At 59.0% G+C, this 13834-nt stretch overlaps 1 protein-coding gene across 5 annotated transcripts in view; it reads left to right on the forward strand.

Annotated features, from left to right (window-relative positions):
* The window catches only part of ZNF710 (zinc finger protein 710), a 69631-nt gene that overhangs the window by 47236 nt on the left and 8561 nt on the right, over positions 1-13834 (forward strand). For 3 of the 5 annotated variants that reach the window (XM_047086748.1, XM_047086746.1, XM_047086747.1), the window contains exon 2: positions 10000-11488. In XM_047086748.1, the coding sequence (XP_046942704.1) occupies positions 10028-11488 (1461 nt within the window). In that variant the 5' untranslated portion in view covers positions 10000-10027. Of the gene's footprint in view, positions 1-5469; positions 5684-9626; positions 11489-13834 lie in introns of those variants that run through there. The other 2 variants (XM_047086745.1, XM_047086744.1) reach the window with 2 other exon arrangements.

Consider the following 13834-nt stretch of genomic DNA (forward strand, 5'->3'; position numbering starts at 1 on the left):
AGCCAGGTCACGATCTCGCGGTCCGTGAGTTCGAGCCCCGCGTCGGGCTCTGGGCTGATGGCTCAGAGCCTGGAGCCTGTTTCCGATTCTGTGTCTCCCTCTCTCTCTGCCCCTCCCCTGTTCATGCTTTGTCTCTCTCTGTCCCCCAAAAAAATAAATAAACGTTGAAAAAAAAAATTAAAAAAAAAATAATAAAAATAAAAAAAAAATAAAAAAAGAGGCGGCTGTGAGGCCGAACTCTTGAGAGCTCAGGACGCTTCCTGCAGGCTGGTTGAATGGTGGGAATCCCTTGCTGCCCAGTCCCACCGTGCCCACCCTCACTGCCACCAGACAATGGAAGGCAGACGCCCTGGCGGGGGAGCCTGAGCACGAGTGGCCACCATGTTGGATGCGGTGGGACAGAAACGTATCAGGAATCGGGGTCCGTTGTGGGGCGGGGGCTTGGGGCCCCAGTTCCCACATCTCTAAACGATGGCATTGGACAAGAGGGTCCGCAAAGTTCCTTCCAGCCTTGCCAATGAAGATTCCAAAGCCAGCATTGAGGGTACGCAGCCCAAGTGGCCGAGGCCAAGGGCCATCAGCAGAACCACTGTTCTGCTGTGGGAGAACCCATCTTTCCTGCTTTGTGGTAAAGAAACAGACGCATCTGGCCAGGGAGCCGGACGGGTGTCAGCCAGGAGGACGCAAGGCCCACGGCTTCTGGGGGCCTGGTGACTTCAGGTCAAAGACACCATATCATTCCCATACTGGCATCAAGGGGAAGCTTCCCTGTGTCCTGTGGGCAGCTCTGCAGGCGGCCTGGCATTTGCCCCCATAATTTGTGCATCGGATGCCCGGTTAGTATTAGGCTCATTTCTATAAGGATCAGAGACCCACCTGCCTTCCCTCAGGACAAAGGGGTTGACTGTCGGCAGGGACTCCCCTGGCTAGAAGCAGGGGCTGGCCCCATCCAGCGACCAGGGCTCCCCGGGCCCTCCCGAAGGTGCCTCAGTCCATCTCTGACCAGGGCCTCGCTCCTCTGGAGGGGAGCCTCCTTCTCCTCCCCAGCCCCCACTCACCGTACCCCAGTCTTGCTCAGGATCTCTGCCCCCTCGTGTCCTGGCCTGACTCCATCTAACGGCATGTCTTCGTGAGTTCCTTGTACGTCTGCTCCTGAGGGTGAGGCTGTGAGGCTTGGTGCCTAGCCCTGTTTCCAGAAGAGGAACCCGTTTCGCCTAAGTCCATCTGGGGCACGGGAGGAGCAGGCCAAGGTGTGGGTCCAGCTCCTGCGTGAACTGCCTGTGTGGGGTGGCCCAGGCTGGGAGTGAGGCAGCTGCCCACGGGAGGGGGAGGAAGGAGCCCACGTGGGATGGTGTGTCACAGCTTCAGGAAGGTAGAGGACTCTTTGTTTTAATTCCAGTACAGTTAACATACAGTGTTACGTTAGTTTCAGGTGCACGATACAGTGATTCAACACCTCCATACGTCACCCGCGCCCATCACAAGTGCCCCCCTTAGTCCCCATCCCCTGTTTCCCCATCCCTCCCATCCCCCTCCCCTCTGGTGACCCGCAGTGTGTTCTCTAGCGTGAAGTCTGTTTCTTGGTTTCTGTCTCTCTCTCTTTTGTTTTTCCTTTGCCCCCTTTGTTGTGTTTCTTAAATTCTACATATAAGTAAGGTGGGGTGGGTGCCTGGCTGGCTCAGTCAGAAGAGCCCGCGACATCTCTGGGTCATGAGTTCGAGCCCCACGTTGGGTGTAGCAATTATTAAAAATAGATAAATAGGGGCGCCTGGATGGCTCAGTCGGTTAAGCATCCGACTTTGCCCCAGGTCGTGATCTCGCGGTTTGTGGGTTCGAGCCCCGCGTCGGGCTCTGTGCTGACAGCTCGGAAGCTGGGGTGTGTTTCAGATTCTGTGTCTCCCTCTCTCTCTGCCCCTCCCCAGCTCACACTGTATCTCTCTCTCTCTCTAAAAAAAATGTAACAATAATAAATACATAAATAAACAAACAAACAAACTTAAAAAAAAAATAGCTCCCCGGGCCCCATTCCCAGATACCCGAGGCCCGGGCACCGGCACTCTTAATCAAACGATGCCTTTGGACCCTGTGAAAGCAGGATGTTTGCCCTTGGGAGAGTTTGAGGCAGAGAGGTCACACAGATACAGTGGGCCCAAGGCTGTCCCTCTTGCCACAGGGGCTCCATCCCTTGTTTTCTTGAATTTAGGGGTCCCCGTGGCCTCCCTGGAGGAGGGGGCCTCACACAGTGGCCACTCTAGGGCAGCCAGGTCCTCCTCAGCCCTCAGCTTGTAAAGCAGAGGTGTGGCTCCCAAGGTGGGTGCGTCTGGGTGCCCCCAGGCGTGGGAGGCCAAACAGGGAAGGGCTTTCAGACCAGGCCTTGCTGCCACAGGTCTGCGGGAGGAACTGTCCTGCCTGCGAGGGTGTCCCAGGTAAGAATAACTCAGAGCTGCTGGGCCTGAACCCCTGGGGACTCTGAGCAAGACCTCCTCTGTGCAGCCTGGAGGCCCCCCCTGTGGAAGAGGCAGGATTGTCCTGAGGTTGAAGCAGGTAAAGGGGCAGAGAAGAGCAAAGCATCTGTGGAACAAGGATTTCCCCCAGGTCCCACTCATTCCTTCATTCGTTCATTCCAGAGCCCTCAGTGACCGTGGGCTCTTTCCTCCCGGCCTGCCTACCCCGGTGTCTTTCTGTCAGCACTCTCCCCCACTGGGCCCACCATGTTCCCCCACCGTCACTGTCCTCTGGGTGGGCTGTCTGGTAGGGGAGATGATCATAAATATACAGTTATGAATCAGCGTGATCGTATAGACTTTTCCAGAGAAACAGAACCAGTAGGATATATATATATATATATATATATACACACACACACACGCACAAAGAGAGAGAGGGATTTATTTTAAGGAATTGGCTCACCCAATTGTGGGGGCTGGCAAGTCCGAAATCTGCAGGGCAGACTGGCAAGCTGGAAACTTGGGCAGGATTTCCAGGATTCCGTCTTGAGGCAGAATTCCTTCTTCTCTGGGAAACCTCCGATGTTCTCGTAAGGCTTCAGCTGGCCGGATGAGACCTGCCCCCATTAGGGAGGGCAGTCCGCTTTGCTTAAACTGGTTGTACGATGTTAATCATACCCACAGGTTAGTTCCCTGCAACATCTAGATGGGTGTTTGACCAAACAGCGGGGCACCGCGGCCTGGCCAAGTGTACAGTAAAATTAACCTGAGGGTCTCAGGCTGTGGAAGAGGCCCTCGCCCTGCCCCACAGGCTGAGGAACGCTTCCCCCGAGGCGGTGCCTGCGATGAACCTTAAAGGATGAGGGGGTTTTCACTCAGTGCAGGGGAAGGGCAGGCCTGGCAGAGGGGTCAGCCTGTGCGAAAGCCCTGAGGTAGGAAACAGGTGTTTGTGCATACGCACACCGCAGAGGTACCGGAAGATTTAGTGGAGGGTCAGGCAGAGCCTGGCGAGGGACAGCACCGAGCACTCAGCTAAGGCACGAGGACTTTATCCCATAGGCCACATGGCTGAGGGTGGGCTTGGGGCCACAACCCGTCTTTGCCTTGCCCTCTCACTGTGTGACCTTGGACCAGTCCCTTCCTCGGGCCTCCCTTTCCTCATCTGTAAAAAGAAGTGGTCGGGCACGGTGTACGTGCGGTTTGTGGGTCGGTGGCACTGTGTTGGTGGCCCAGCCACTCTGACTCCTGGAGGCGGGCTCAGCAGATCTGTCCACGGAGAAAAGGGGAAGCTGAGACAAAGGGAGACTCACACACTTCCCCCTGGGCCGCCGCACCCCACCCCCCGTCTGCTCCCTCGTTGCGGGCCTCACGCTGCTGAGTCCAGTGAGGCCCGGGGCTGGCAGAAGTGAGACTGTGGCAAGGAGCCCCGAGGTTTGCACAAGACTCCAGCTCTGGCTTCTTCCTCTTCCTTTCTGGGGACGTGAGCGGATTTACCTTTAAGTCTTCGGTGAGGGAGACGGCCGCGGAAATGGAGGGCGGTTTTGCCACAAGTTGAAGTCCATGAGTGCTTACACCTGGGACTGCCCTCTCTCCTCCCTGGAGAAGCCACCTGTCGCGCACACGCCAGGCTCAGCCTCTCTGGACCCAGGGGCCCAGACGCACATAGAGCCCCAGCAGTACAGCTGGTGACGGGGGCAGAAAGAGGAGCCGGATGCCATGGGGTGGGAATGCCCGATGGAGGAGTGAGACCACCCTCTGTTCTCTACTGGCCCCCGAACTGGCTCCCCAGGGCTGCACCCCCCAACCCAGAGAGCCCGCCCAGGGCAGCTCCTTGCGGGCGGGAACTTCATTTTGCTGTCGACAGTATCCCTACAACCGAGACCGGTACCCAGCTCCTTGTGGGTCCCCAGTAGCTGTAGCTGGGTCAGTGGTTCCATGGCAGGACTGGAGACTTTGCCTCTGGGCCACCTGGTGATTCAAGGCCAACATGAAGGGGTCAGGGGGTAAACTCGCCCTCCCAGCAGAAGCCCAGCGCTCTGTGGAGCCCGGGTCAGGGCACAGGTCCTGACACCTACTAGACCCTCCACGGGCGGTCGGTCATCAAAGTCAACTGATCGTGGGCGCGTGGGGACATCCCAAGGCTGGGATGGCAGAAGGCCCAGGGTATTCCTAGGTCGGCAGTTGGATTTTGAGGCGATGTCCCGGTGGTAGAATTTAGTCCGAGAATAAGCCAGTGGTCACTTCCTTCACAGAGGCTCCTATCCCAGCAGCCCCAAGCCAGTCCAGGCCTCCCACATCTTCCACCCGAACTCCGCCCCACAGTCTGTGTTTTGGGGACACTGGCCACCCCAAGTGCCCCAGCCCTCTCCTGCTCTCCGAGGGGAATGTGCACAGGGCAGGGGACTCCCTGACAGGACAGGTGCTTTCAGAGCAGTGTGGGGAGAAGAAATGCAGCGGTGATGCTGGGTGACGGGCAGGTAGGCCAAGGATTAACCCGTGCTCAAGGTTCCAACGAGCCACTTGTGCCCTTTTGACAGATGAGGAAACCGAGACCCTGTGCGGTCAGGTGACTTGTCCGGGGTCACACAGCAAGTCCCTCATTAATGCATTTGACAAGAGTGTCCATGTTTATAGGGACCATTGTAGTACCCAGTAGGTGAAGGGACAGCAGGGACAGCGCTCTGGGGGGTGGGGGGCGTGGGTCCCTGTCTGGCTGGGGAAGGCCTGCTGCTGGGCCTCAGGGGTGTGGCTTGGGGCCCTCCCAAGGGTGCTAGCACCCTGGGAAATAGGACTGCTCCTTCCCTCTCCTTCCTCTGCTTTTGTTTCTTGACCTCCACAGCCTCTCCCTCCCCTTTCCCCCCACTTCCTCGTCCCTCCCCCCTCCCCCTCTCTCCCTTCCCCTCCTTCCCTCTCTCCCTCTCTCCCTCCTCCTCTTCCCCTCTCCCCCTCTAAGTCTCCCTCTCTCACTCTTCCCTCCCCCTTTCTCTCCCCTCTCACCTCCTCCGCCTCCCCACTTCTGCTGTGGCCTCCCTTCCCCCCACTCCCAGCTCCAGGGTTTAAGCTATTCCCTCCCCTTCGGTTCCCTGCCGGAGCCATGTCCTTTCTCTGCACCCTGGGGAACCAAGGGTACCCTGGCAGGAGGCTGAACTCCATCCTGCCCGGATGGATGCCCCTCTCCTCCTAGCAGGCTGTGGAGAGCCCGCGAAGGTCCCAGTTCCCCTCTCTCTTGGACACTGGTGAGCTTTTGTTCTGAGCCCCGGCACAAGTGGTGGGGCAAAGGCCTTGCCCTGAGAGGGGAGCGCCACCAGGGGGCTCCAGGCAGATGACACAAGGGGCCTGGGTTGGGGGAGGTGCCTGGCTCCCAGGTGGTGCTCCCGCCCGGGGTAGCCTCAAGCTGGGGCCTAAACACAAGGGCCGGAGCCAGTGTGTGCGGAGGGGAGACCTAAAAGGTGGCCCAGGAGGAGGAGAAGTAGTGACACTGGGTTGCAGAGCCCCCGCCTGCCCAACGACCCGTTTCTCTGTGTGGCGGACGGAACACGCACGTGAAATGCAGGGGGATCAGATTCCGTCTGTCTCCTTTCTCGGGGCCTCTGTCTCCGCACACGGGGCCCCTGCGCAACCCGCACGCGCATGCGCAGGGTGGTATGTGTTCTGCTCAGGCAAGTGTCTGTCCCGCGTACGTGGAAGGCAGGGTTTGGCCTGGCCAGGCGGGCACGGGGCTCGTGCGGACTCCAGGAGGAAGTGCGGTCGGGGTGCAGACCCGTCGGGGCCCCTGGCCGCCCTAGAGGGGACCCCGGAGCAGCCAGACAGGAATAGCCCCGAGGCTTCCCAGTCGCAGTTTGCCCAGGGCCCAGGAGCACCTGCTGTCTCCCCGGGACCTGAGGACCCCCGGGCAGCACCTGGGAGCTGCGGCCGGGCCCACACCCCGGACGCCACCTGCCGGGGTGCACAGGCAAAGCAACCGAGCTGGGCGCCCCGGACCCGGATGGGGCCGGGCTGGAGGGCCCACAGACCCAGCTGTGCCCCGACAGGACGCTAAGCATGTGACTTAGGCGCAGGGTTCCTGGGCTGTGAAACGGAGTGCATGCGACCCCCACCCCCACTCCCCATAGGGTGGCTTTTCGCATTAAATGAGTCACCTGGGACCTTTTGAGCGCTCAGCAAAGCCAGACCTGTAGCCCTTTTGCCCACATTTGTGGCTCGTTGGCCCTTCTGCGTCCCGCCCTGCGTGGGCACAGACCCCTGAGCAGGTCCCTTTTACACCCAGGCATGGGCTCCTGTCACAGAAACCTGGAGCCAAAGTCAAAACCGCCTGTCTGCTCCCCCAGGAAGGGGATGCCTGCCTGGTCGGGGGTGGGGTGATCCTTAGGAGGGGCCCCTTTCAGTCTTAAAGGTCACTCCTAACAGGATGGTCACCTGTACGGTGACCCGCCCCTCGGGGGGGACCACACCAGACCTGAGCTCTGGCTCCCCACGGCTCCTCTGCCACCAGAGTCAGGATTTCTTTGCTCCCGCTCCCCGCGTCCCTTGAGGTTGCCAGGAAGGGAGGGTGCCAGCTTTGGGGTTCAGGAGAGGAAGACAAAGAGAAAACTAACATTTTTTTTTAATTATTTATTCTGAGGGAGAGCATGTGAGCAAGTGCAGGCAGGGGAGGGGCAGAGAGAGCAGGAGAGAGAATCCCAAGCAGGCTCTATGCCATCAGCACAGAGCCCAACACAGGGCTCGAGCCCATGACTCCGGGTTCGCGACCCGAGCCGAAATCAAGAGTCAGACACTCAAGCGACTGAGCCGCCCGGGCGCCCCGAGGGAACGAACATTTGCACTGACATCCTTACCTGTCCTTACCACCCCACGGCCAGGCACGGCGTCCCCTCCACAGAAATGAATCTGAGGCTCGGGACACTGTGGGATCTGCCCCAGCGAGAAAAGGGCAAAATGCGAATTTGAACTCCAAACCTAGCATAGGCTCCGTTGCTGGGGATGGGTTCCTCCCTCTGCTGGCCCTGACTTCAGGGCAGTCTAGAAAAAGTGCTGCGTTTGTGGTTCGCTCAAACCCACAACGGGGCGTGAAGGCTGTCACCTGGAGCTGTGTCACACTGGCCACTGAGAGCAGAGGCAAGGATACTGCCCCACCGGGTGGCCCTAGGGGGCACAGTGGTCTCCTCTGAGGACTCCTTGAGGGCAGGACCCTGCCTCGCCTCCCTCGAATGTCTGAGCGCAAGGCCCAACCCATAGCAGGGATTTAGCAAAGTTTTTGTCGTGCTAGAAAATGAATGAGTTCTTAGTTCCTAGAATGAATGAGTTCTTGTCCCAGAAACACCCCAACCTTGGCAGAATTTGGGGCCCTGGAATGGAGAAATCTCTAGGCTCTGTGGCCTTACCAGCAGGAAAATCTTCTTCCAGAGGTCTGGGCAAATAACGAAGTTAATTGTTTACATTTGGTGAGGGCTTTATAATTAACTAATCCCCCTTCACCGAGTTATGACCTGGGCCCTTGCAATCCTTCCTCCAAGGGGTAGGTGTTTCCATTCCCATTTTTTAGATGGGGAAACTAAGGTGCAGAGGTGACTTTGAAGTGACTCTCCTCAGAGTGACTCTTGTCACTTGTAAGTGACAGAGCTAGGACTTGGGGCCGAGCTGCCTGACCTCCATTTCCGTGCTCTTTCCAGCAGGGGAAGTGGGGGTGGGCTGAATCAGGTGTAGCCCCTCCAGCCTGTTCCAGGTGGACCCTGAACCCCGTGTCAGGTTCTGTTCATCTGACCCCTTCCACGAGAGCCTTCCTTGAAGATTAATAGTTTAATCTGTAGTGTCTGTTTCAAGGAAGCTAAATTCCTGTCTGGGGTATTTTATTTTTAGCCCGCTTCAGGAAGGGGAAGCTGCACCGGCCTGTGGGGGGAGGGAGACACCAGGCTCGGAGCCGGCTTCCTGAGGAAAGGCCGCAGCCCGCGCCTTGCGCCTGACCGTGACCCTGAGACCAGACCAGGCAAGGCAGGCGGGAGCCACCCCAGGAATGTCTTTCCCCTTCGCCTGGAGCAGGCGCTGAGCGGGGTGGGCGTTCTAACCGTGCCCTCCCACATCCGGGGCACACATCCTGGTCCCGGGGAGGCCCGGAGAGGGCGCCAGGGTGGGCGGGGAGGGCCGGGAAGTCCCGGGAACAGGTGGAATTTGAGGAAAGCCTGGGAGGCCCGCGGGAGGGGCTGGGTGCTCAGCACGGGTGCGGGTGCGAGAACCCTGGGCAAGGCCGGCTACTCCGCCCCTAGGAAGGCCAGTGCACCCGGGGTCTGGACCGAGCAGGTGGGTGCCTTGGCTTCTGTGAAAGAACCTGGTAGGTCAGAGAGCGTGCCTGGGAACCTGGGAGCTGGCTCCTCAGACCTTCTCTCAAACATGTTAGCCATCACGAGGCCCTTCCTTCAAATCAGATCTCACATGAGGTTCCAGTTGTACAAATCAGATAAAAGCTGTATTTAAAAAAAAATTTTTTTTTAATGTCTATTTATTTTTGAGACAGAGGGCGAGTGGGGGGAGGAGCAGAGAGGGAGGGAGACACAGCATCTGAAACTGGCTCCAGGCTCTGGGCTGTCAGCACAGAACCCCATTTGGGGCTCAAACCCCTGAACCGCGCGATCATGACCTGACCCCAAGTCCAACGCTTAACCGACGGAGCCACCCAGGCACCCCAAGAGCTGTATTTTTAATTGGCATACATTTGGATACCTGAATGTATTATACTTAGCTAATCCAGAACAGTAACCTGTTGTGACAGACACAGTCTTAGAGCATCAGGCTTGAAAGACAGATCGACCTCGGCTCCTTATTTATTTTTTCTTTCTTTCTTTATTTTTAACCAAAGCACCTCACTCGTATGGTCAAGCCATTACAAATGGTGACAGCTGTTTAACACCTCACCGTACAGTCTGAGGGTCTGTGCGAAATTAATTGCCTTGGCAACAAAGCCAGCGGAGCTACAGAATGTGTTGGAATGAGGTGTATATTACATGTAGGGAGATGGGTTTTCCAAAATTGATTTGTAAAATAGAGGGGGGGGGCCCTGGGTGGCTCAGTTAAGCGTCAGAATCTTGATAATCCTCAGGTCATGATCTCACCGTAGGTGGGATCCAGGCCCTCGCCTGCTTGGGATTCTCTCTCTCTTCTCTCTGCCCCTCCCCTTCTCTTGCTCTCTCCCAAGATAAATAAACTTTAAAATAGAACTTTGCTTTCTGCGATTTGGAATCCGATTTTTGAGCTGCTCTTGGAAAGACATTGTGGGGAACCTACTTTAAGAACCGCCGAGGCAATTCGACCCTCCTGTGGCAGGTGGGAAGACCGAGGCCAACAAGGGGGCAGGGCTTACCCAGGATCCCACAGGGAGATGGAGAAGATGGTCAGATATGCGGAGGGTGTCATTGCTCCCGGTAATTACAAGTGTGTCCTGTTCCCAGGGCAGGAGGAGAAAGACGTCAGGGACAGACACACCCCGGATCGGCCAAGCGCTCGCCGAATGCGTGTCTGCGTGTTGTGCGGGCGGCATTAACGTTCCCTTCTCTTCCCGCAGCGATGCCCTCCTAGCCAGCCGCCACGGGATGGAGGGCTTCATGGACTCAGGGACACAGACGGATGCCGTGGTGGTGCTGTCCTTGGCTCAGGCCGCCGTGCTGGGCCTGGTCTCGGAAAATGAGCTCTTTGGAGCCACCATAAGCGCCGAAGCCTTCTACCCGGACCTGGGGCCTGAGCTGTCCGGGACGGCCATTGGGGAGCCCGGGCCCCCGGGCCCCGACATCTACCAGCTGGCCTGCAACGGGCGGGCCCTGGAGGAGCCGGCGGAAGAGGAGGTGCTGGAGGTGGAGGCGGCCTTCGAGAAGCACACCCGGCGGAAGACGCGGCCGCCTGTGCGGCTGGTGCCCAAGGTCAAGTTCGAGAAGGTGGAGGAGGAGGAGGAGCAGGAGGTCTACGAGGTGTCTGTGCCTGGTGACGACAAGGATGCAGGCCCAGGGGAGGCCCCTGCCGAGGCGGCCAGTGGCGGCTGCGAGCCCCTGGTGCAGAGCAGCGCCGTCAAGATGATCGACCTCAGCGCCTTCAGCCGCAAGCCCCGGACGCTGCGGCACCTGCCCCGAGCCCCGAGGCCGGAGCTGGACGCGGCCCCCTACGACCCCCACTTCCCAGACCCGGCCCGGGACGGCTTCTCCGAAGCCGGCATGGCGCTGCCGGGGCCGGAGGCCCTGCCCGTGGAGTGTGGCTTCGAGCCGCCCCACCTGGCCCCCCTGAGCGACCCCGAGGCCCCCACCATGGAATCCCCGGAGCCCGTGAAGCCGGAGCAGGGCTTCGTGTGGCAGGAGGCGGGCGAGTTCGAGGCCGACTCGGCGGGCTCGACGGTGGAGCGCCACAAGAAGGCCCAGCTGGACCGGCTGGACATCAACGTGCAGATCGACGACTCCTACCTGGTGGAGGCGGGTGACCGCCAGAAGCGCTGGCAGTGCCGCATGTGCGAGAAGTCCTACACGTCCAAGTACAACCTGGTGACGCACATCCTGGGGCACAACGGCATCAAGCCGCACTCGTGCCCGCACTGCAGCAAGCTCTTCAAGCAGCCCAGCCACCTGCAGACGCACCTGCTGACGCACCAGGGCACCCGGCCCCACAAGTGCCAGGTGTGCCAGAAGGCCTTCACGCAGACCAGCCACCTCAAGCGCCACATGCTGCTGCACTCCGAGGTCAAGCCGTACAGCTGCCACTTCTGCGGCCGCGGCTTCGCCTACCCCAGCGAGCTCAAGGCCCACGAAGTGAAGCACGAGAGCGGCCGCTGCCACGTCTGCGTCGAGTGCGGCCTGGACTTCTCCACCCTGACCCAGCTCAAGCGCCACCTGGCCTCCCACCAGGGCCCCACCCTCTACCAGTGCCTCGAGTGCGACAAGTCCTTCCACTACCGCAGCCAGCTGCAGAACCACATGCTCAAGCACCAGAACGTGCGGCCCTTCGTGTGCACGGAGTGCGGCATGGAGTTCAGCCAGATCCACCACCTCAAGCAGCACTCCCTCACCCACAAGGTAGGGCCGGCCCGCCTGGCGCCTCCCCCCGGGGCCCCGCCCCCTCGCCGCCCGGGCCCCGCCCCTCTCCCCCAGGGCGCCTCCCCCCTTACCTTCCACGACCCCTCCCCCACCCTCCCAGGGCCCCGCCCCTCTCCCCCAGGGCGCCTCCTCCCTTACCCCCTAGGGCCCCGCCCCCACCCTCCAGGGCCCCGCCCCTCTCCCCCAGGGCGCCTCCCCCTTACCTTCCACGACCCCTCCCCCACCCTCCAGGGCCCCGCCCCACTCCCCCAGGGCGCCTCCCCCCTTACCCTCCAGGACCCCTTCCCCACCCTCCCAGGGCCCCGCCCCTCTCCCCCGCAGGGCGCCTCCCCCCTTACCCTCCAGGACCCCTCCCCCACCCTCCCAGGGCCCCGCCCCTCTCCTCCAGGGCGCCTCCCCCCTCTCCCCCTAGGGTCCCTCCTCCACCCTCCCAGGGCCCCGCCCCTCTCACCCCCAGGGCGCCTACCCCCTTACCCTCCAGGACCCATCCCCTCCCTCGGAGGGCCCCTCCCCTCTCCTTCCCAGGTCCCCTCACCCCCCCAGGGCCCCTCCCAAGGGCCCTGCCCCAGATCTGAGGTCCCTCCTGTAGGTCTTCCACCCGGTGCTTACAAAATCGCGCTTGAGATCATCTAGGTGCTAATATAGATGGTACGCAGATGAACTTTTCTTATGTTTGTAGTTACGTGTGTATTGGGATGAGTATTAGAAAAAAATACAATTGAAATTCGGGGGTTTTTTAATAGCAAAACTTACTTTGTAAAGTTTTGAGTGAGGGGCACCTGGGTGGCTCAGTCCGCTGAGCAGCCAGCTTTGGCTCGGGGCATGGCCTCATGGTTCACGGGTTGGAGCCCAGAATTGGGCTCTCTGCCGTCAGCGTGGAGCCCGCTTCAGATCCTCTGTCCCTCTCTCTCTGCCCCTCCCCTGCTAATGCTCGCGCGCGCGCTCTCTCGCTCTCGCTCTCGCTCTCGCTCTCAAAAATAAACATTTTTGGGAGCGCCTGAGTGGCTCAGTCGGTTAAGCATCCACCTCTTGATTTTAGCTCAGGTCATGATCCCCGGGTTTGTGGAAACCCCCCCCCCCGGGGGTACTCTGTGCCTACAGCCTGGAGCCTGCTTCAGAGCCTCTGCCTCCCTCTCTCCGCCCCTCCCCCACTCTCACCTGCTCCCTCTCTCAAAAATCAATAGACGTTAAAAAAATAAAGATAAATAAACGTTTTTAAAAAATAAATAAAATAAAAATTTTTTAATGCAACATTTGAGGAACCCCTGCAGGCCCCGGGGAACACAGTTAGAGAATCACTGAAGCAGCCTGCCCTTCCTTCCTATTTTAGACTGGAGGGTCGAGGCCAGGAGGCCCCAAGGCAACCGTCATGACAGAAATACAGAGGGTTTCCTTTCTCCTTGTAATTACAAAAGTGTATCAAAACCTGTGCCTTCCCTTTAGGAAAAGTTTAATTATCTTTCTCTCTTTCTTTCTTTCTTTTTTTCTTTCTTTCTTTCTTTCTTTCTTTCTTTCTCTTTCTTTTCTTTCTTTCTCTTTCTTTCTCTTTCTTTTCTTTCTTTCTTTCTTTCTTTCTTTCTTTCTTTCTTTCTTTCTTTCTTAGTTTATTTATTTTGAGAGCAACAGAGACAGCGTGAGTGGGGGAGGGGCAGAGAGCAAGTGAGACAGAATCCCAAGCAGGCTCCACTCTCAGCCAGAGCTGAGACCACCCCCACCCCTTCCCAGACCTGGCCCCAGAACCTAGCATCGTGCTTCCTGAGCCGGAGGCTTGGCCCCCAGAGTGTGGCTTTGAGCCGCCCTACGTGGCCCCCCTGAGCGGGACCCAAACCCGTGACACCGTGAGATCATAACCTGAGCTGAAACCAAGAGTCAGACGCTTAACCGACGGAGCCACCCAGGTGCCCCAAAATACATTTCGTTTGAAAAGAGAGCAGACGTAAGGGGAAATACTTGTTACGGAGAAGTCCAGTGTGGCCAAACGAGGCAGAGCGGTTTGTGGGGCTAGAAGATGGAACACACCGTCCTGCTCCACTACGTCCCTTAGACGTAACTTTGACCCATTGTCCCCTGCCGCCCTTCCCGTCCCTTCAGCCACTGCCCCCCCTCCCAGAGGTCCTTCTGTCCAGGCAGACGGAACGAGGCCTCTCGGGTCCCCCAGCCCCTCTCTGGCACTCAGGCTGCCCCATCGTTTCTACCCCAGATCCGACCAGCTTCACGCTTTGGCGCCGAGTGTGCGCACAGCTCCCACCTTCCCTCGTGGCAGCCTTAGGGACACTCCAGGGCCAGCCTGCGTCCTCGCCTCTCCTGTGCACACGGCAGTGAGTG

The sequence above is a fragment of the Lynx rufus genome, unplaced genomic scaffold, assembly GCF_022079265.1.
Source record: "Lynx rufus isolate CCGP_SWC_20201006 ecotype Redwood Valley unplaced genomic scaffold, mLynRuf1.p SCAF_21, whole genome shotgun sequence".
Lineage (NCBI taxonomy): Eukaryota > Metazoa > Chordata > Mammalia > Carnivora > Felidae > Lynx > Lynx rufus.